Here is a 23,521-nt window from a genome sequence, read left to right as displayed (position 1 = left end):
TTTTTGATGAACCTCCACACTGTTTTCCAGAGTGGCTGCACCAGTTTACATTCCCACCAGCAGTGTAGGAGGCTGCCCGTCTCTCCACACCCTCACCAGCATCCATAGTCTCTTGATTTGTTCATTGTAGCCACTCTGACTGGCATGAGGTGGCATCTCAGTGTGGTTTTGATTTGTGTTTCCCTGATGATGAGTGATGTTGAGCATCATTTCATGTGTCTGTAGGCCATCTGGATGTCCTCTTTGGAGAAGTGTCTGTTCATGTCTTCCGCCCATATCTTTACTGGGTTGTTTTTTGGTTGTGGAGTATGGTGTGTTCCTTGTAGATTTTGGATACTAGCCCTTTATCTGATATGTCATTTGCAACTAATTTTTCCATTCTGTTGGTTGCCTATTAGTTTTCTTGATTGTTTCCTTTGCAGTGCAGAAGCTTTTTATCTTGATGAAGTCCCAAGAGTTCAGTTTTGCTTTCATTTCCCTTGCCTTTGGGGATGTGTCGAGTAGGAAATTGTTGCGGTTGAGGTCAAGGAGGTTGTTTCCTCCTTTCTCCTTGAGGGTTTTGATGGTTTCCTGTCTCACATTTTCAGGTCCTTCAGCCAGTTTGAGTTGATTTTTCTGTATGGTGGAAGAAAGTGATCTAGGTTCATTCTTCTGCATGTTGCTGTCCAGTTCTCCCAGCACCACCTGCTAAAGAGGCAGTCTTTTTTCCATCGGATACGCTTTCCTGCTCTGTCAAAGATTAATTGACCGTACATTTGTGGGTCCAGTTCTGGGTTCTCTATTCGATTCCATTGGTCTATGTGTCTGTTTTTGTGCCAATACCATACTGTCTTGATGATGACAGCTTTGTAGTAGAGGCTAAAGTCTGGGATTGTGATGCCTCCCATTTTGGTTTTTAAATCTACCATTTCCAGTTTTTCGTCTATTTTCTTTTAAATATATATCTTTATGCTTTTGCCCTTTGGTTTATTTTCATTATTTAAAAGGTTTTGGTTTTAAATATTTAGTATTCCATCTTCCGTATTAGCTTTTTCCCTTTTAAGTTTGCTTGTAAGTTTAATATGCATTAGAATACCTATAGCAGCAAATTTAGCTTTTATCATTTGAAAATCTCTTTAAATCACCTTTATTTTTGAAAGATGTTTTCTCTTGATATAGAGTCTAAGCTGTCAGCAATCTACTTTTCCGCACAGCACCTTTGTTTTGGTTGTTAACAGGTTTACTATAATGCGACAATTGTGATTTTCTTTGTATTTCTCCAGCTTTGGGCTTATGGTAGTACCATTGGGAGCTGTGGCTTAATGACATGTATTTTGCTAAAATTCCCGGTCAGTTTCTCTTCAAAATTCGCCCTTTGCTTTCCTCTTCGCCTTTTCCTTCATTGGTTCCAGTTACACACGAATTAGACCTTTCATCTCTCTTTGCATTTATTCTTATTTCTTGTATTTCCCATTTGTTATATCTATGTGTGCTTTATTCCAGATGTTTCCTTTTGATCTAACAGTTCAGGTAAATTTCTTTTCCCACTGAATACCTGTTGTTATATCCATTTATTGATTTTTAGTTTTTGTTTATTTTTTAGCTCTACAATTTCAGTTTGGTTCTTTGGTTTATATAGTTTCAAATTATCTGCCAGGATCCCCAGTCTCATCCATCATCTCTTTGGTGAAATTAACCATATAGTAATTTAAAAGTCTATATTTAAACTCCATACCTGTGGGGCACCTGGGAGTCTTAGTCGGTTGAGCGTCCGACTTCGGCTCAGGTCAGATCTCACATTCGTGGGTTCAAGCCCCATACCAGGCTCTGTGCTGACAGCTAGCTCAGAGCCTGGAGCCTGCTTCCAGTTCTGTGTCTCCTTCTCTCTCTGCCCCTCCCTCTCTCATGCTCTGTCTCTCCCTGTATCAAAAATATATCAAAAATAAATAAAACATTAAAAAAAATAAAAATAAGAAATAAGCGCCATACCTGTGCCTATGCATCTGTGGATATTTTTGTTGTTTCTCATAGTTTTCATTAATGTGGTCTTGCCTCTTCATGTGCCTAATTATTTTTGATCAGAAAAGCCAAGGAGTATGAAGCTTAAAATAATACTTCTTCTAGAATTTGTGCGTGTGTTGGAAGGGCAGTAACAGTCTTAGATCGTCCTAAACCAGTCTCAGCGATTCAGGGTATAGAAGTTGGTCTTCCAGTTCTTGGGATGGCCAGTCTACTTTTGTAGCATCTGTATTCCTGGTGATATAGCTCTTGGGGTCCTAGGGCAAAGTATGTTCCATCATCCCTTTCTTTGGCTGGCACTGATCTAATTTTCTTATTTCGTAGCTCCTTAAGAATGTCAGAAGGATTGGTCATCTTGCTATTCTTAGTCTTGGACTCCTCTCCAGCAAGCAACACTTGGGTCTAGGGCAAAGCATTGCTCATTGCCTAACTGGCCTCTCTGGGTTTGCATTGTCACCGCTTTCGCACGTCTCTAGTCACTAGTGCCGCAGGAAGGATGGTCTGCATGGCCGTTAAGTCACTGCCTATCCTCAACTTCAGACAGCTCCGAGTTCCTGAAGTTTTGCTGTTTCTCAGATGTCATTCTTTTTTATTTTAACCTCTGACAGAATGAACCAGTTTATTTAACCAGACTTCTCTTGATTAATCAGGCTCTTCCCAGGTTTTCTGGTTACAGACACTGTCTTAATATCCTAGTACTACTTTCTCTTAACACGCATGTTCTAGGATTTCTTTAGGAGCAGTCTCCAGTAGTGGAATTGTTGGACTGGGGTGTTTGTGCATTTTCAGTATTAGTTAGTAATGTTACACCCTCCACAAAGGAGAAATCCATCAACACTCCCAGTCATTAGTGAGACCAGTTTCCCTTATATCGGCGTTTCCTGTCTGTTTCCTCTGTTTGTTCGTTTGCCAATTTTTTGTCCTAATGTTTTTCTGTAAGAATTTATTATATATGCAGGATAATCCCCTGTCTATAGTAATAAAATAAATACTGTCCTTTCTTTGTTGATACTGGGTTTATAAAGATTCTTACATAGCGCCTGGGTGGGTCAGTCTGATAAGTGACTTCAGCTCCCTTGCTCTCTCCCCTTCCGCCACTCATGCTCTGCCTGTATTTCCCAAAAATTGTCACACAGAAAATTTAAATTCTGCTGTAGTCAGATGTATTAGTCATTTTTTGTATTTAATTTTATGAACTCATCATTCCTTTAAAATCTCCACATTTTTGGGGCGCCTGGGTAGCTCAGTTTGGCTCAGGTCATGATCTCACCTCGAGAGTTCTGCTGTTAGCACAGTGCCCATTTTGAATCTTCTGTCCCCCTCCTCTCTCACTCTCTCAAAAATAAATAAACATTAAAAAAAAATTTTTTTTAATGGAAAAAAGATTTCCTTTAGATTTGATTGGTTTTGTTTGCTTTCCAGGCCTGACCCTTAAACTTTCTGGAACCCAACCTGAAATAAAATTTAGTAGACATGTCCTGTGTTGATCCTGTGAAAATTTGAAAACTAAGTTTTGGTGTCTCGTGTTCCTAGAAGCACCCTGTCCAACCATCTCCTTCCCCTAATTCATCTGCAGTGTTTGCTAGAATTTTAAGCTGTAATAGCTCATAGAATTTAGCTTTTAGAACATTTTATCCTAACTAGCGATAAAACTCCCAATTTTTTTTTAAATTTTTTTTAATGTTTTATTTATTTTTAATACAGAGAGAGAGCATGAGAGGGCGAGGGGCAGAGAGAGAAGGAGACACAGAACTGGAAGCAGGCTCCAGGCTCTGAGCTAGCTGTTAGCACAGAGCCTGACGCTGGCCTCGAACCCACGAACGTGAGATCTGACCTGAGCCGAAGTCGGAGGCTTAACCGACTGAGCCACCCAGGCGCCCCAAAACTCCCAATTTTTAAAAAATGTTTTTTTTTTGGTTTTGATACCTGAAGCATTATAGTCCTTTTGACATTGAGAGGCAATTAAATTCTCATTTAATTATTCCTTCTTGAAATATTTTGATGTTCCTACATTCTTTTAACATAAGTGTGTTACGTATTCAAAATGAAACCGTAAAACAGATGTACCTCGAGGCCCTAAGATAGACGGACGTCAGCCCAGCTTTCCTGAGTGAATGGCTCGGAGAGAGATGGGCTCTAGTAAGGTAACTCTCCGTGTGCTCCTGAGAGCTGGGGCACCCCGTTGCGGAAGGTGGTGCGTGCCCGTGGAGCAGCCGCCACCCCTGTTTATTCGTGTGTGTGACTGTGTGACCGCCACGGGTCCGCAGAGGCAGAGGCCGTTCCCGCTGCGACACCCCTTCCACAGCCAAGCCGTCTCTGCGTTTGCAGGCGTGGTCCGATTTGTTTTCTCTTCGCTTCTTGTTCTTAGCCTGTGTCATGATTATATTAAGTGATTGTGTGTGTTTTTTAAAAAGCCCTTTCTTCTCTAAGAATATAAGGTCCGAGTCCGCAGGACTGTAGTCTGTCTTCCTCACTGCCCTATTCACAGGGATTTGCCACAGTCAGTACTTCCAGAACGAGAATTTGGGGTAGCAGAGCCTCAAGTTTGTGGAATGTTAGAACTCTCTTCAGCCTGTCTGGTCTGGACTGTCTCACACTTCATTTACACTTGTCTCATCTGTCAGTTTTGTGACAGCTAGTATTGTTTTCTCCATCGCAGATATTTTTTTTGCTTATCAGTATTTTCTCAAGAATGTGGTTGGTGAAAGTAGATGAATTCAGATTAATTGATTTGAGGAGTTGATTTTAAATCTTGCATAAACACAATATTGTACAGTTCACTCTGTCTTCATAGCAATTATGTCTTCTAAACAACCCCTCTTAAAGAGAACGGAAAAGAAAGAATAAGGCCAGTTCAGGAAGCTTTACGAGAGGGATGTTTCAAAACCACGCTGCTGGTGACGGTTAGACCCTCCTGCCTGGTCTGTGCGAGGCTGGGTGAGCACTGGAGCCCTGACCGTCTGTGCACGTGCGTGACTCCTGCAGCCGCGGTCGTAGCCTTCAGGATGACCCGCACACTGAGAAAACAGCGAGGGCAGTGCCCTGGTGGCTCAGTTCGGTTAAGCCTCTGACTTGACTTTGGTCAGGCCATGATCCCGCGATTTAGTGACTTTGAGCCCCGCGTCTTGCTGTACATGCTGACAGCAGGGGGCCTGCTCGGGACTGTCTCCCTGTCTCTCGGCCCCTTCCCAGTTCACACTCTGTCTGTCTTCTTTTTAACCAAAAGTTTACAGAATACATCTTGAAGGCAGTTGTAAGCACTGTAGTAAACCAGCAAGTAGTTAACATTTCTTTAGAATACTGTCATGATTATTTAATTCTTATTAGATAATCTAGTGAAGTTCAGAAGTATGATAAGGTTTAAGTTCTGCCTCTTAGTTGCGCTCAGTCAGCTATGAATTTTCTTTTAAACATATATATGCATCATGTAGCTATCAGTCCTTATTTACACATAGAAATTAATACTCAAGGACATCAGAGATTCTTCTGTGTTTTTATTCACCTGTTTTTATTAAAGCATAGTTGACCTACAACGTTCTGTTAGTTTTAGGGCCACTGCGTAGTGACTGGACAGTTGCATACATTGCTTAGTGTTCACCGTGATCCACCATCTGTCGTCATACGGCCTTATGACTGCATTGTTGCCTCTGTTCCCTATGCTGGACTCTTCATTCCTATGACTTATTTTAAGAAACTTGTACCTCATGAAGGATTTTTCTGTTTTGTCTAAATGTTCTACTAAGGATCGTTTAACAAATTTATTTTGTTGAAAACAGATTTACATTTTTTCTTTTGACACCATTGCATGTATGTGCTCCCGGTGTCAGGAAATTGTTTATTGATGGGCTAGAATTTTGTTTGGTGGATTGATGATGTATTTTACTTAGGTTCAGTACAAAGTAATTGAAAACTTACTAAGATTTTAATTAACACAGTTGATGAAAACAGCAAGTTAATTTTAAATTTAGGAAAGATATAGCCACAGTTGAGCATACAGCATATTGAAAGGGAAGTTGTAAGATTTAATAGATGGAGGCAGAGATGGGAGGAAAAAGACTACGTTATGGAGCCAAGAAAGCCTTTATTGGGATCTGCGATTACCGGGCGAGGTCCCATGGCCCGGGGAGTGGGGAGTTGGGGAGGTCATGCCTGATAGGCAGTGGGGGGGGGGGGTTTAAGGGTGAGGAGTTTCAGGTTTGGTCTTGGGGGGCTGATTACCAAGTAAGGGCATTTTAGGGTCACGGCAGGACAGGATAGGTTGCCTGTCTCGTTGGGGTGGGGGAAAACTGGAGCTTCATGATTGGCTGTTTCCAAATGGGGCAGGACATCCCAGGTCTGCAGGTGAAGCACCGGGAGGTCGTCTGTGCACGTGTTCTCCCAGAGAAATGGCCGCTCGGTCGCCACCTTAAGGTGACTCTAACAGAAGTAAGATATAAAATTACTGTGAAATTGTCTTATTTTCAGGTATTAAACCATTTTGACTTTATTTTTAAGGCATATCATTTAAATTCAAATATTTTCTTGAAGTTTCAGAAGACATGAAACACAGAGAAAACTACTCTTCCCAGTGACTTTCTTTTTCCTTCTTCCTTTTTTAATCCCCTCGCGTGAAAGTGCAGTAGAATTAGTTAAGCAGAGATTCTTTAAAAACAGCCTCTTTTTATGAACACACCTACATTCAGGAGAGAGGGAAGTACATTTTAAAATCTTGTTTAAAGGTTCCCAGGTGGCTGAGTTGGTTATGCGTCCAACTGTTGATTTCGGCTCAAGTCATGATCTCACATCTGTGAGCCCCTGCTGTCAGCTCAGAGCCTGCTTGAGGTTTCCTCTCTCTCTCTTTGTCCCTCCTGTGTGGGTGCGTTCTCTCTCCTTCCCCCTCCAGAATAAATGAACTTAAAAAAAAAATCATGGATTAAAAATAGAACAGATCAAGTTTAACAAAGATTTTCCTCTTAAATGAATGTTGATATCTTTCATGAAAGAAAGTTAATGTCCTTTTCAATATTTTCTCTCAAAGGGATTTTTAGCTAATCAGATGAGAGCTGAAAACTTGAAAGATGCATCTGTATTACCTGATTTGTGCCTGAGTCATGCAAATCAGCTGATGATTATGTTGCAAAATCATAGAAAACTATTGGACATCAAACAGAAGTGCACCACTGCCAAACAGGAGCTGGCAAACAACCTGCACGTCAGGCTGAAGTGAGTGGTTCTGTTACACCTGATTTAAGGCGCTGAGTGGTGATTCTTAAATTTCTACCAAGTAATGGAGTAATTGTCTCTTATCATTATTTTGAAATATGTGGTTGATTAACTTGGGATTAGATCATTTTTATAGAGTTTGTGTGTCTCAATTTCATTCTATAGGTGGTGTTGCTTTGTAATGCTTCATGCTGATCAAGATGGAGAGAAATTGCAAGCTTTGCTCCGCCTCGTAATAGAACTGTTAGAAAGAGTCAAAATTGTTGAAGCTCTTAGTACAGTCCCTCAGATGTACTGCCTAGCTGTGGTTGAGGTTGTAAGGAGAAAAATGTTCATAAAACACTACAGGGAGGTATGCAAGCTGAATTCTGTTTTCATTGTGTCTGAGCCTTACTGAGTTGGTGCCTGATACTAACCTGAGCTTTCCTCCTCTTAGTGGGCTGGTGCTTTAGTCAAAGATGGAAAGCGATTATATGAAGCTGAAAAGTCAAAAAGGGAATCCTTTGGGAAATTATTTAGTAAGTATTCTTCAGTAATACCTTTATTTTTAATGAAAAATGCTGTTTCTGTTTTGTAGATATGAATTTATTATTATGTAGCATGTATGTGCTATTATTAGTAGCATTAATTATTGAAATCTGGAGAACATTGCTCTTAACATCTGTAGACTTGAATCCATTGTTAAAATTCAAATATGAGGAATTGTCTATTTGTTTTTTAAAAACCGGAGATCCCCCCCCCCCCGAAATAGAGTTATAAAATAACCATATTGTTCATTTCTTTACACAGGGAAGTCCTTTTTGAGAAACCGTCTGTTTAAGGGATTGGACTCCTGGCCCCCGTCCTTTTGTGTATGTGTTTTCTTTTTTTTTTAATTTATTTCTTAATGTTTACTTATTTTTGTGAGGGGGGAGAGAGCGAGCGAGCACGAGCATGCGTGTGAGCGGGGGAGGGGCAGAGTGGGAGACACAGAATCCGAAGCAGGGCACAGAGCCCAATGCGGGGCTCGAACCCATGGACTGTGAGATCATGACCTGAGCTGAAGTCGGACGTGTAACCGACTGAGGCACCCAGGTGCCCCTTGTGTGTGTCTTTTCTAACCATGACTAAATTTTGTATGTGTTCAAACCTTTATTTCAGAAGGAGATTTTCAGAAACATGTAGAAATATTTTTTATCAACATAACAATATTTTTGGTTTTAAAAGCCAGTTGTCATTTAACTGTAAGATATATTCATAGTTTTCAATTAAGAGTTTTCATAACACAGGAGGATAAGCCATACTCTACTGCTAAGCTGTTGATTGATAGGAATAGAGTTTCTTTTTATCTGGTCCTTGTCCTTCGCCCTCCTCTTTCTCTCTCCCCTCTAGACCCCTTCTTTCCCTTCTGTCCTCTCCCCTTTATATCCTCTGTACCACCCCCACCACTCCATTATTCATTCGTTTACAGTCAGGATAGGGGAGCTCCTCAGGTGGTCCTCAGGAAACCTTGCAAAATATGTCCATGGTTTTAAACCAGGATTACTGGAGATCATTCATGTTATTTTTAAGGAAAAAATGACTCCTCTGGCCAAAAAAGTTTGGGAAATGCTGAAGGTTTTTTGTTGGTTTCCAGATGCAGTGCTTAGCTATTAAACATGTTTCTGTACAGCAGGAGTTCTGAAGGCATTAACTCTGCAGTTTTGAATATCTGTCTCAGAATGAGTGATGTGCTGGGGTTTCCCACACTTGTTTCTGCAGGACCACTGTTTAATGAAGACCGTCTTGACGTTTGTAAATCTGTGTAGGTAATGAGTCCAGCAATTGGAGTTACTCTAACAGTTGTATTTCTTGGGGCGCCTGGGTGGCCAGTCAGCTAAGTGTCCCACTCCTGGTGTCCGTTCAGGGCATGATGTCACAGTTACCTGAGTTCCAGCTCCACATCCGGCCCCACCCTGCCAGTGCTGAGCCGACTTGGGATTCTCTGTCTCCTCTCTCTGCCCCTCTCCACTCACACTGTGTCTGTCTCTCTCAAAGTAAATAAATATCATAAGTAAATAAATATTATGAAGAAATGATATTATAAATACAATCTGTTTTTAAAGAGGCTGAAATTGACGAAGAGCTTGTATTTTTGAAAGTGTAATGGAAAAAAAGTCAAGTGAAAGGCAAGGAAGGCAGTGTTACCTGGGAGAAGCTTTTTCCAATATCGAAACAAGGCGCGCCAGTAAGTGATAGGAATAGGAACAGGGCTGGGGCTGGAGAACTCTTCCTGGTCAGGCTAGAAGTCCGGGAGAAGCTGAGAAGTAGCCTGTGTGCTGTGAGGCAAATGGGTCCCATAAGTGTTGACAAAGCTGAGGGGAGAGAAAGGACGAGTCCAGACGGGTCGTCACTAACAGCTCCTGGTTCCCAGTTATTCCCGGCGCCGGGAAATCGTGGGCCGTATCGTCATCGAATAGTCCTTCGTTTTTATTTTGCTTTTTTCTATTCCTTAAATGTCAGTGGGTGATGTTGTAGCACTTTTGCTTCTTTGTTATAGTGGAATTAGTTACAGTAAAAAAGCACTGATGAATTTGTCCTGGATGTGTTTTGATCATTTGTGTTTTCTTGTTCTGTGTAGACACAGAAGCCTCGAAAGTTTGACTGTGAACTCCCAGATATTTCATTAAAAGATTTACAGTTTCTGCAATCATTTTGTCCTTCAGAAGTCCAGCCATTCCTCAGGTAAATGTCATGAGTATTTTTAACTTTAGTTGTCACCTTAAGATGCTTTCCTTATTGGAGCTGTGGGAAGTAGCACCAGTGGTCTTAGGAGATGCCACAGTATAGAAATATGACAGACTGGTTTTCCTGTGCGGCGTCAGGAGATTTCTAGGGAATATGCAAGTGACCCAAAAATGAAGATAAAGCGGAAGGGAATTAATGCCTTCAATGCAGTTAATTTTTATCTAGTAAATCTTCGGACTTTTGTGCGCAGCGGCGGCTTTCTCATTCGTCACTTGGACGATTATGCCTCAGGCCTCTAAAGCCTTTGCTGGTATTGACTGAAAGAGGATGTTAACACTAGTTATTTTTGACACAGTCTGTCATTGCCTAGTCAGAGCGCTAATGTAATTGCATTCTGTTTCAGGGTCCCCTTACTTTGTGACTTTGAACCTCTACACCAGCACGTACTTGCTCTACACAATTTTGTAAAAGCAGCACAAAGTTTGGATGAAATGTCACAGACCATTACCGATCTACTGAGTGAACAAAAGGCAAATTAAGTGTTTACAAGTGGTTTGCTTCGTTGGTGTTACGTGTTTGTGTTGTGGTGGCTCTTTTGTAAGGCTGTCCCTCTCTTTCCCAGGCGTCCACGAGTCAGGTGTCCCCACCGTCGGCTTCCTCTCCGAGGACAGAGAGCGCACCAGGAATTGCAACTACTACCTCACCGAGGACTCCTCCTCCCCTCGCTGTCCAGGACCCCTTGTGCCCTGCGGTGTGTCCCTTAGAAGAATTATCTCCAGATAGCATTGACGCACACACATTTGATTTTGAGACTATCCCTCATCCAAACATAGAACAGACTATTCATCAAGTTTCATTGGACTTAGATTCCTTAGCAGAAAGTCCCGAATCCGATTTTATGTCTGCTGTCAATGAGTTTGTAATAGAAGAAAATTTATCATCTCCTAATCCTATAAGTGATCCACAGAGTCCGGAAATGATGGTGGAATCGCTTTATTCATCAGTGATCAATGCAATAGACAGTAGACGGATGCAGGACACGAACGTCTGTGGGAAAGAGGATTCAGGGGGCCACGCCTCCCTGAACGTCCAGTTGGAAAAATGCCGAGTCGTTGCCCAAGACTCGCATTTCAGTATCCAGACCATCAAGGAAGACCTTTGCCACTTCAGAACATTTGTACAGAAAGAACAGTGTGACTTCTCAAATTCTTTAAAGTGTGCAGCCTTAGAAATAAGAAGCGTTATTGAAAAGGTAAAGTATTCTCTGGAAATCACACTAAGCGAAAAACACGAAAAGGAACTGCAGTCTCTACAGAGCGAATACGAGGACAAGCTTGGGGCACTAAGACAGGAGAGCGAAGAAAACGAAAACAAGATCAAGAAGCTGAAAGGAGACTTGGCCCGCCTTGAGGAGGTTTTACAAAATAAAGACAATGAGTTTGCTTTGGTTCAACATGAAAAGGAAGCTGTCATCTGCCTGCAGAATGAAAAGGACCAGAAGTTGTTAGAGATGGAAAGCCTCATGCGCACGCAGAACTGCGAGATCAGCGAGCTGAAGCAGTCGCGGGCGGTGGCGCTGGAGGACCTGAGGAGGCTGCACGTGCAGAGCGACGAGCGGCTGCAGCTGCTGCGCACGGAGCTGCAGGGCCTGGAGCAGAGCCGCCTGCGGGAGCTGGAGGACACGCTGCACGTCCGGCACTCGCAGGAGTTTGAGAAAGCCAGGACAGACCACAGAGTGTCCCTGGAGAGATTAAAACAGGAGAATCAGCAGAGAATCGATCAGATGCAGGAGTCGCATGCCGCAGCGATCCAGGAAAAAGAGCAGCAGCTCCAGGAATTAAAGCTCAAAGTCTCGGATCTGTCGGACATGAGATGTAAGTTAGAGGTTGAACTTGCACTGAAGGAAGCAGAAACTGATGAAATAAAAATTTTGCTGGAAGAAAGCAGAGCTCAGCAGAAGGAGACCTTAAAATCTCTTCTTGAACACGAGACAGAGTACTTGAGAACAGAGATCAGTAAACTAAACCAGAAGATTCAGGACAATAACGAAAGCTACCAGGTGGGCCTGGCGGAGCTGAGGACTCTGATGACCATCGAAAAAGACCAGTGCATCTCCGAGTTAATTAGCAGACACGAAGAGGAGTCTGACCTGCTCAAAGCTGAATTAAACAAGGTCACATCACTGCACCACCAAGCATTTGAAATAGAGAAACGCCTGAAAGAAGAGATGGCTGGACTACAGAGCAAATTGGATGCGGACTTGAGTGCTCTTGAAAAGCAAAAAGATGAAAAACTCACCCAACAGGAAGAGAAATATGAAGCTCTTATCCAGAAACTTGAGAAAGACAAAGAGAAACTTGTCGTGAGCCAGGAACAAGACAGAGAACAGTTAATTCAGAGACTTACTTGTGAAAAAGAAGCAGCTATTCAGACTGCCCTAACAGAGTTTAAATTGGAGAGAGATGCTGTTGAGAAAGAGTTATTAGAAAAAGTTAAACATCTTGAGAACCAAATAGCAAAAAGGTAAGAATTACTTTAGGCTATAAATATAAAAGTAAAACCTTGGTAATTCAAATTTTGTGTGCGTAATCACTGTACCTTGATGTGCTTACTTATCTTCGGTAAATATGGTAACTTGAGATATTTTTAAAAGTAAAAACCTTCTTACTCTGTTTCATAGAAACAATTAAAAACTAACACTACACAAGTCCATCAGTGGCTTTTTAAAAAGGATTAGCATCTTGATGGGGTCCCTGGGTGGATCAGTCAGTTTTAAGCATCTCACTCTTGGTTTCAGCTCAGGTCATGATCCTACTACGGTTTGTGAGATCGAGCCCCGTGCAGGCTCGCAGTGCGGAGCCTGCTTGGGACACTCGCTCCCTCACTTGCTCTCTGTGCCCCGCCCCTTCCCCCCGCCCCCGTGAGCACATGTGTGGTGTGCACTCTTCTCTAAAAATAAATAAACTCTTAGCGTCTTGGATTTCTAGGGAATGATTTTTTTGGGGGGGCAAATTTCAAGTGTTCTCAAGGACTTCTTCCTTTTTGAAAACTCATTAAATTCATTTTGGTTTTTTTGAACCTTTTCTCTAATTTCTTCCGGTTGAAAATTATTTCTTTCCATTTGTTTCAAATTGTGTAGGTTGGGGTGCCTGGGTTGCTCAGTCGGTTAAGCGTCCTGACTCCTGATTTCGGCTCAGGTCGTGATCTCATGGTTTGTGGGCCAGAGCCCCAGTTCGTGGGATCGAGCCCTGAGTCAGGCTCTGCACTGGCAGTGTGGGTCTTGCCCGAGACTCTCTGACCTCTCTCCGTGCCCCTCCCTCTGCGCATTCATGCTCTCAAAATAAATAAACAACTTTTAAAAATTGTGTATGTATGAAAGATAATACCTTCCTCTGAGTAGTGCTTAGTAAAGGCTAAATTCTAAATCGGGACTAAATTGTTATTTTCTTGATGTTAAAGTTCACTTACTCCCTCTGGTTCAAAAGATACTGTTTTTAAATTCCAGGTTTTATACACCTGTGAGTTGTTTGTGGGGTTGTTTTTTGTTTTGGGGTGAGTGTTTGTTGCAATTTTAATACTGTTACTGTCTGTTTCCCACATTTTGATCAGAGAAAATAGTCCTCAGTTATTTCTGCTGTTTAAATTCCATTGAGGGGTTTTATGGCCTAATAATGAATTTCTGGAGCATCACCAATTAGCTCCATCATTAATTCTTCCAAGTGGATGGATTTATAGGTTCGTATACCTGATAAATTTAAACCTGTTTCTTGCCTAGTCACTTTTGGAGTCTCTTGTGGTTGACTTTCTGCTGTGTAGTATTCATGTCTTGATCCTTCTGTTTGGAAAACAGAAACCCTATGTATTCTGGGGGCATTGGAGGGTTTCATCTAGGAATTAGGGCCTGCACGAATGTTTACAAAGCGGGGGAGCTCAGGTCAAGGGATTGACCCCCCCAAAACCAGGAAAGCTCTGGGTGAAGTATCAGGAAAACAGCTGTTGATGTGCCCCCCAAAGCTGATCGTGGCTCAGGGCCCACCGGACAGCTGCCGTAGCAACCAGGCATCTCCTCCGGGCTCAGCAGCGGGGCTCAGTCTGGGTAGCTCCCCGTCACATGCCAGGAGGCCCCCACAAGGCTCCCACGGAGTTCCATCCTGGGCACCCCGCCCCTGGACTGTAAGCCTCGGCCGCTTTTCTTCTTTCCACGTCTGGTGCGCGTGCGCTCTCTCTCAATATAAGTAAACTTTTTTAAAAATAGGAAAAAAATAAAATGGATTAGCATCGTGGATTTCCAGAGGAAGATTTTTTGCAAATTGCAAGTGTTTTCAAGGACTTCTTCCTTTTTTAATTCATTAATATCCTTCTTTTGGTTTATTTGAAGTTTTTTTTCTAAATTCTTTTCCTTGGCAAACTTGCAGGTAGAAGGGGATTCTGGGAAACACGGTGTCCCTGCAGTGCGGTACAGATGAGATTCTAGAAGAGGAGTGAGAGCCGCGGTAGGGTGGTGACAGTGCAGCTCTGTGTGTATACACCCCATTTCCAACTCAGGGGCCTTCCTCTCTCTACCCATCGTGCACTCCAAATAGACACTCAAAGTGTCATGTTTCTGTTGGATGTGATTGAGCTTACGTCCCTCCTATCACTTCAGATATCCTCACCCTCTTCAATAGGCGAGACTCGAGTTCTGTCATTACAGCCCTCCTAGAGCTCTGTGCGTGTCCCTGTCAGCACAGACACAATCTCTCTGAAATACAGGGTTAACTACAATTGTGACAGCACTGACTACATACTAAAATAATGAGAAAAGGGGATAAAGATAAAAAATTGATCAATATGTTGAGGTTTAATTACGGCATAGCCTTTACTTTTGTAACTTGTCCTGCAACTGGTAGGTATTAACAGTTTCCTTCAGCCTGGCTGGTTTTACTTCTTGGCCGGAGAGGCCATTAACAATTGCACCTGTAATACCGTTGATGTGGTTTCTCATTTGTCTGTGTATCAGTGGACACAGCAGTGCCAGCAGACACCCTGGAGAAGCTTCTGACTTTCAGGCACATTCCTCACCCTCATAGCGTAGGAGCAAGTGTCTTCCACTGAGAAGTTCAGTCATATCCATACACAACGAGGCTTTTTTCTTTGTGTGTTGATTCCGTGCTGTGATGAGCCCTGGGTGTCCATGTGGTAGTTTAAGCCTCCAGTTCAGCGGGACCCTGATTCTGTCTCTTGGTACAGGAATTCTTTGGGGGGAGCTATTGGCTCAGAGAAATAATAGGGTAGTTATTCTAGTTTTCACCCCTGTTTCTTCAACATGTGTCTTCTAACTGTGGGAGAAGTCATTTCACAGAGCGGTATCTGACTTGGGTGTGCTTCACGCATCACCCCAGCCATTCAGAATGTCTCCCTTCTGGTGCTGAGTTTTCACTTCAGTGGTCCGCAGGGGTCTCAGACGAGCTGCTCTAAGGGGCGGCACATGCGGTGAGATACGTGACCGTTGTGGGCTGTCGGCCATGGCTACACAGGTTTCACTGTAAAACGAAACTCCTTGTTCAGAAGCAATTCTAGTAGAATATGATGGCGGTGAGTAAGTCTTTTTGTATGTTCAGGAATGGTGGGCATGTTCAGGAATATTGTGGCAGGAGAGGTAATTCTGTTTGGAGAATAACACACGGTTCTTGTGAAGAGAGATCGCCATCCTTTCTATGACAGGAGCCGTCAGGGTCACCAGCCTGCCCCCAGGAAGCCAGCTGCTCTCCCAGATTAGCCCTGCTGCGGCGGAGGCGCACTGCCGCTTCCCAGATGTCCCTACTGCCGAGCCCATGGTTAACCCCACTTCCTGCCTCTGTGGGGAGGTGTCCGGGAACCTTCTGAATAGGACTCATCGATACCGAACGTTCACTGTGCTCATCCGAGACCAAGAGCTGCTCACAGTGGGACCTAATGAGTGTAGAACTTCACATGTCCTAGTGCTCACATGTCCTGCACATTTAAGATTTTGGCCCACATTTCTTTTCCAGAAACCTTCCCACCAGATTTCAGCCTAGTTTCTCCATGAATCACTGTAAATCTAGACCCCTGACCATTTCTCCTGAGTGACTTCAGGCATACCGCTTGCCGTCCTGCCACGGAAAACTTCTCCTTCACCCCTCTTCTTGAGAGCCACTCCTCAGTGGGGCTCTGTACCTCAACTGCACGTTTGAGTCTTGTCGGTGTATTTAGCAGAATCATGATGAAGAAGCCAGGCCTGCCAGGTTCTCCCGCTCATCGTGAAGGCAGAGTGGTGATGAGGAGGAAGGAGGCATTGCGCAGGAGAAAGCACCGTGGGAGTCTGAGCCTCTTGTGCCAAACTGCATTGGGTCTGTGTAGGCCACACCCATCTTGTGACAGAGGATTGCTGTGTATACCCAGCCTTATGCTTCGATGGCTCAGACAGGATTCCCTTTATGGCTGGCAGCTCAGGTCACACAGTAACTCGGGGGACCACGGTCAGCCACTCAAAGTTGGGAGACCCAGCGTAGAAAGCCATGGTTACTTTACAACAGGAAAATGATTGTGCGCTGCAGAATTCTCCGGGTCTCCACTGTGACTCTCCTCTGGGACTTGCCACACGCTCTGTCCGGTATCCGTTTCTGCTACAGACACTTCAAGCAGCTTTCAGGAAATAGCGCTCCAGGGGCAGAGCAGCCTGCCTGTCGCTCTGGGCCTTCTGCAGAACAGGGAGCCTTGTAGGCTGTTCCGTAACCGAATCAGTGGCCTACCTGAGGGTACCATATTATCCTGCCTCCAAAATCGAGAGATGCTGCCCCGGTGGTGGCGTGTCGCAGGCCACGGGACCCTTAGAGATGTCACCGCGCCAGCCAGCCGCGGGAGTTCCGTGGGCCTGACCGCCCGCCCACCAGCGCAGCTCCCTGCATCTTCCTGCTCACTTAGCCCAAGGGGCTGAGCACCGTAGGTGTGTTGTAGACGTGTGTTGTAGACGTGTTGTATCTGCGTGATCTTTCTCTTGTTCTCTTTTTCCCCACCTCCCGGATTAGTGTGATATTGTGAGGAATGGAGAGAAGACCAGCCTGGCTTTAACAGAGGACTAGAGAACTGGTGTAATCAGAGACCATAGGACACTGGAGGAGTGTTGCTGTCACTGTAGGTGAAATCTAACGGACTCCCGTGGTTGATACCAGGGGCTGTTGCCCTGGCCGCGGGGACCCAGCCTGCCGCTCGGTTTTGTCAACTCCGCTGTGTGTTTTGTTGCCTGTGGTGGCTTTTGGCATAGTTGAGTAGGCATGACATCATCTGGCTAAAACGTGTACTCGTGGTCTTTTGACAGGAGTGGTCAGCCCTGGTGTATACTCAGAGCCACGAAGAGAGGGAAGAAGCCACTCAGTCAGCAGCCCCGTGTCTGGTGGCAGCGGCCCTGTTGATTTACCACAGCAAAGAGGGCAGATGTGAAATAACTTTTCTTGGAGTCACTATCTGATTAAATTTATGAAAACCCATTGTTTTTGTTATGTTTTCTACAGGACACATACTTAAATAAGACTATGATAGGAATCTCCCCTATATCATGTGAAGTGAGAGACAGTTTTAGGGATTTTACCTGGCTTTTTACCATAATAGTTCTCCATTGCATCAGTGAGCGAACCAACAGGGAATCTCCAACAGTTGCTTTGATGTCTGTTCCATTATAAATTCTGGATGTAAGGATGTGTCACTTCCCTTTGGTAATAGGCCCACTGGGTCCAAACTCCATTTATCACCTGGGTTCCGTAATCTCCTGGGGGACCACAGGGACATTAGCGCCCCCTCCAGAGCCAGTATTCATGACTCCCCCAAAGTTGGATACTTGCCCAGAGTACACACTCAGCCTGAGAAGTGGGCACAGGTCCCTGAGCCAAAGACCATAACAGACACCATATTATAAAGTTTTGGCATGGTACTTGGTGACTGACTCAGGTCTTGGGGATGGGTGAGGGGTGCTGATTCTCTTTATTTAAATTAGCTATCTGAGCAGTAGATACTGAGTTTTTTAAAAACAGTTTTTTTTTTTTTTAAATGCTTTAATAATTTTTTGTCATCCCATTCTGTTATAGCCCTGTGGACAGCCAGCACCAAAGATTTTTTTCTGGGTCAGACCTTCCAATTGCCTCTCTGGCATTGCTGCCTGTGACAGCACCACCTCGTGGCTCTGGTTAGGTGCCTCTAAGTGGCCTCCACCACTGCGGAGTCTTGTCATTCCCATCGAATTCATGGATTTTCAGTGATTTCATCTCCCTCTGTCATCCTTGTCCGTCAGGCAGAGTACCACAACAGACCCTTTGAAGTTGAATTTCCTAGAGCTTTGGTGAGAGGCGCAGTCTCTGGACCCTCCCAGGTGTAAATAATAAATCTCCTCCATTGTGCTTATCATCACCATCATTCAAAGACGGCCTTTGTTCTTTAAAAACCATTTTCTAAAATGAGAATTAGTGAGAAGATGCCATTGTTGTGACATGTTTGCAGACCTCTTTCACGGTTGACTTACCTGAGTCTCCTGTCTCTGCGTCCAGTCTGTTGTAATGTTTTCTGATTGATGGATGATAAAAATTCAGCCTTTCACTTAACATGTAACTGGAAAAGAGGAATCTTTCAATAGCTTTTTCAGATACTTTGTGGACATTTCTTTGATACTACACAAAAATCCAACAAATGATAATTTCTTAAACGTTAGTTTCAGTGTAGAACATGGAACTGTCAATTGGATTGTTTCTCTACTCTTATATCCTAATATCTGTTGAACTCTGTCTTGTGCTTTGAGTGGATATTTTACTCATGCAATGAGTTGGTCATCTGAAAAACACTGGCTCACTGAGTTAGACAGATCTTGTAAATACTGACATATTATATTGACAGAAAAATCAGATGTTAATATACCTGCCAATTTTATTAAAAAATCTTAGGTACTGGGAAGCTCTCAAACTCCTAGTGGCAGATGTAGGTTTTCTAAGATTTGGGGGTTTTGTTGTTGTTGTTTTTAAGTAATCTCTGTGTCCAAGATGGAGCTCGAATCATGACCCCGAGATTAAGAGTTATATCTTCTGCCGACAGAGCCAGCCAGGTTCCCCCAGCTTTTAATTTGTTTTTAAAGAATCACATTTTACCATTGGTATCAAATTCTGTCAGTTCATCGAAGTAACACACCCCTGTTGGTCAATTTGAAAAAAGTGTCTGTTGAACAACTCAAATTTAAATAACCAAAGATTGTCATTTCTCAAATAGAAATAGTATAGCACGAACAAAGCAGCCAATTCAGCATCCCGCCAAACTGTCACACGGGAACTGTGCCGTGAGACGGGCACAGCGAGCACCTCTGGAAGCGGCAGGAGTGCCGCATGGGTGCGCGGGCCGCCTCGCTCGTGGCCAGGATGCCGTCATAGCACTTCTACCACATTACACCTGCCTTTTTCCTTTTCACTTTGAATGCCTCGACATAAAGGAAACAACGACTCAAAGTACGGTTTGGCACGATTGTCTTTATGTTCAGGTGTCACCAGTCTTACCATCTACAGATGTCACCAAAGTATAAGAGCCCTGTCATTTTAGTAGTATTGTAAAAATAGTTATGATCTTTCTGATCCCTTGGAAGTGTTCTCGTCACCCCAAGGTTCTGTGGATCACACTTCCAGAGAGTCGTCGATACAGGGACTGGCCGGCAGACTTTGGTAAATGACTGTATTGATCTGTGCTGCTCACCTCGCAAGAGAGAAGCGAGGCCACATCAGTGAGTGGGTGTGGGTGTGGCTGTGTCGCAGGAACACTTCAGTTACCCAAACAGGGAAAAGCTGAATCCAGCCTCCCCCAGCGTCTACTTGCCTGGAGTCTGGAATAGCTCACCTTGACATCATCAAATTTTCTTGTAATGTTGGCTGTTAGGGCCAGGTTTCAGGCAAGCCTTCTAGCAAACTGTTAACATTGAATGCAGAGTCTCTTATTATTGGTGCCCACACAGATAATTTTGGCCTAAGTTATGTTTGCCTTTCCTGTTCAAACTCCATTCAGATGCATTCTCATACGTGTTTCCTATATTGCTACCAAAATAAATGGAAAACTTTGCAATTCTTCCTTGGTTAGGGTTTCAGCTCCTCTGGGATCTTGAGATTGGAAAAGAGAGATGGGTCTGGAAGTAAGTAACTAGCAGGGGAGCTGGTAGAGAAGGATGAACTTGTTGAAAAGAGGATCAGCTTGTGGAGATGGGCCCCTCAGGCAAGGTGACCCTAACCTCGGGAAGAGGTGCTGCTGGCTAAGGGGTTTGGGAGGGACAACTGTGGCCTCTCCGGAGCCTTTACTGTCTGATCCAGACACCTGTGGGCATCTGATAGGAGGCCCTGATCTCCCAGAGTTCCGTGTTACACTGGCACTGAGGTCACGACTGCCTTTATGTTGAAGCAGATCAGAGAATCCATTCCAGATCCCTGTCTTTATGTCCCCCCTCCCCCGCTCTCCGACCATATTTATATCTGTTAGGACTGAGTTTGGAAAACAGTCTCTTTTAAGTACTCCAGGATTAAAGGGTTTAACATTAGAATGAGAACTGTGAATGTGGGGAGACCTAGGAAGGTACGGGGCAAGGGAGGTGCTACGGAAGACCTGGGAATCTGTAGGCTCAAAGCCTTCGGAAGCACCAAAAGTGGGCGGCTAGTCAGGAAATTGCTGCAGGATCACCTGGCGGCTCAGTCGACTAAGCAGCCGACCGTTGATCTTGGCTCCAGGATTGAGCCCCACATGGACTCTGCACTTACAGCACAGAGCATGCTAGGTACTTACCCTCTCTCTCAACAAATAGCTCGTCTACAGTGACTTGGAGACTTACGCGCCAGTTGTCTGGGGGGACACCAGTGCGGGTGTTCCATGTGGAGGCCCCCTAGGGATCTTACAAACCCGCGTGCCTAGTCATAGCCACCTCCAGAGAACGGCAGACTCTCTCTCGGCTACCACTGGCAAACTCAGAACTTCCGGGGAAGGGTTTCTGGACAGTGTAGTTCTAGGCTTCTCTGTTACACAGAAGAAACACTTGGGGAAAAAATGAGGGCACTTGGGTGATTCAGTCAGTTAAAGCGCCCAACTCTCAATATCTCACCGGCCAGGATCTCACGGTTTGTGAGATTGATCAGCCATGTTGGGCTCTGAGCTGACAGCACAGAGCCTGCTTGGGATTCTCTCTCTGACTCTCCCCTGCTTGCTCTTGCGCTAGCTCGCTCGCTCTCTCTTCCCCTTCCCTCCCTCCCTCACAAAATAAACTTTATAAAGAAAGGAAACCTGTGAGAGGAAATGATGCTGAGGTGGGGACACAGTCCACGCCTCCTTGCTCTCTACCACTTGGTTGGTTGCACACGGGCCAGAAGCAGCGTGGAGAGGCCGGCCGCACGGGAGAAGCACCACCAAGATCTCGGTGTTCGCTGTGGTCCCAGAGCTCCCAGTGGCAAGGAGCTTCTGAGGCAAGCTCTTGGAAAGATGGGCAGAGGACAGAAACAGATCAACGAAGAAATATAAACAACTAATAGTGAATAGCTTTTCAGTCTACATGGAATTAAGGAAATGCAAAATTAAGCATAATTTTTCCTGTGTAACTGGGAAAAAGTAGTAGTATACGTTATTGTTACAGGGAAAGGACTTTCTCATACACCCAGGTACACAGAGTGCAGTGTGTGTGTGTGTGTGTGTGTGTGTGTGTGTGGTGTGTTTCTGTATGTTGGCAAACCTCCCAACTACACTGTTCATGCTGTTCATGGCTGTGACTCCAGCGAGTTGGTATAGAACTGAGTACAGGAGGCACATTTCAGTTTTATCATTTTAATCTCTTATCTTTTAACATAAAAGGTTTAAAGAAACCCAGGATAAACAATAATTGTTTCCTAGCCACAGATCTAATATACTTAATGATAGGAGATTCTTCAAGCATCATAACAGTCTAGTGTATATTCACTGCAGATGCTGTTACCTATTTTAATTTTAATTAATATACAATGCAATATTGGTTTCAGAAGTAGAATACAGTGAATTCAGGGACTCATCACTCACAAGGCAACACCCAGTGCTTATCACAAAAACCCTCCTTAGTACCCATCACCCACCTAACCCATCCCCCACCCACCTCCCTCCATCAGCCCTCAGTTTTTTCTCTTTTGTTTAGAGTCTCTTCTGGTTTGTTTCCCTTTCTTCTCTTCTCTCCTCTGAGCTTTCCCATATGTTCATTTGTTTCTACAATTCTACATATGAGTGAAATCACTCATATGTCTTTGACTTAATTCACTTAGCATAATACATTTTGGTTCCATGCACATCATTGCAAATGGCAAGATTTTATTATTTTGATGATTTATATTCCAGTGTGTGTGTGTGTGTGTGTGTGTGTGTGTGTGTGTGTGTGTATATACACATCTTTTTCATTCATCAGTCAATGGACAGTAGGGTTCTGTCCATAGTTTGGCTATTGTTGATAATGCTGCTATAAATATTGGGGTCATATTCCCTTTCAGATCTGTATTTTTGCATTTGGGTAAATAATAGTACAATTCCTAGATCGTAGGGTAGTTCTATTTTCAGTTTTTTGAGGAACCTCCATCCTGCTCTTCAGAGTGACTGGACCAGTTTGCATTCCCACCAGCAGTACGAGAGGGTTCCTTTTGTCTGCATCCTTGCCAACACCTATTGTTTCTTGTGTTGTTGATTTTAGCCATTCTGAGAGGTGTGAGGTGGTATCAAAATCATTGTGGTTTTATTTGTACTTCTCTTAATGATGACTGATGTTGAGCATCTTCATGTGTCTGTTAGCCATCTGGATGTCTTTGGCAAAGTGTGTGTTCATGTCTTCTGTTCATTTCTTAATTGGGTTATTTGTTTTTGGATGTTGAGTTTGATAAGTTCTTTATAGATTTTGGATACTAACCCTTTATCAGATATGTCACTTGCAAATATACTATTCTGACAGTTGCCTTTTAGTTTTGTTGGTTGTTTCCTTCACTGTGCAGAAGCTTTTTATCTTAATGAAGTCCCAATAGTTCATGTTTGCTTTTGTCTAGTAAAAAAATTGCTCCGACCAAGGTCAAAGAGGTTGTTGCCTGTGTTCTCCTCTAAGATTTTGATGGTTTCCTGTCTCCCGTTTAGGTCTTTCATCCATTGTGAATTGATTTTTGTGTGTGGGGTAAGTAAATGGTCCACTTTCATCCTTCTGCGTGTTGCCATCCAGTTTTCCCAGTACTAGTTTTTGAGGAGACTTTTTTTCCGTTGGATATTCTTTCCTGCTTTGTCTAAAGATTAGTTAACTTTATAGCTGTGGGCCCATTCCTGGGTTTTCTATTCTGTTCCATTAGTCTAATGTGTCTGTTTATATGCCAGGACCATATTGTCTTGATGACTACAGCTTTGTAATACAGCTTGAAGTCCAGAATTGTGATGCCTCCGGTTTTGTTTTCTTTTTCAGGATTGCTTTGGCTAGTTAGGGTCTTTTGTGGTTCCATATAAATTTTAGGATTGTTGGATCTAGCTCTGTGAAGAATGCTGGTGGTATTATGACAGGGATTGCATGAAGTATATAGATTGCTTTGGGTAATATAGACAGTTTGACAATATTTGTCCTTCAGTCCATGAA

General features: G+C 43.6%; 1 protein-coding gene across 7 annotated transcripts in view; it reads left to right on the top strand.

The window, feature by feature from the left end:
* The window catches only part of RB1CC1 (RB1 inducible coiled-coil 1), a 90,421-nt gene that overhangs the window by 41,877 nt on the left and 25,023 nt on the right, over positions 1–23,521 (top strand). For 5 of the 7 annotated variants that reach the window (XM_029923935.1, XM_029923933.1, XM_029923934.1 and 2 more), the window contains exons 9-15: positions 7,016–7,200; positions 7,366–7,552; positions 7,637–7,718; positions 7,990–8,051; positions 9,800–9,903; positions 10,310–10,436; positions 10,529–12,429. In XM_029923935.1, the coding sequence (XP_029779795.1) occupies positions 7,016–7,200; positions 7,366–7,552; positions 7,637–7,718; positions 7,990–8,051; positions 9,800–9,903; positions 10,310–10,436; positions 10,529–12,429 (2,648 nt within the window). Of the gene's footprint in view, positions 1–7,015; positions 7,201–7,365; positions 7,553–7,636; positions 7,719–7,989; positions 8,052–9,799; positions 9,904–10,309; positions 10,437–10,528; positions 12,430–17,224; positions 17,394–17,987; positions 18,303–23,521 lie in introns of those variants that run through there. The other 2 variants (XM_029923936.1, XM_029923937.1) reach the window with 2 other exon arrangements.

The sequence above is a fragment of the Suricata suricatta genome, chromosome 15 (genome assembly GCF_006229205.1).
Source record: "Suricata suricatta isolate VVHF042 chromosome 15, meerkat_22Aug2017_6uvM2_HiC, whole genome shotgun sequence".
NCBI classification, from domain to species: domain Eukaryota; kingdom Metazoa; phylum Chordata; class Mammalia; order Carnivora; family Herpestidae; genus Suricata; species Suricata suricatta.
This window is presented reverse-complemented; position numbering and strand designations above follow the sequence as displayed.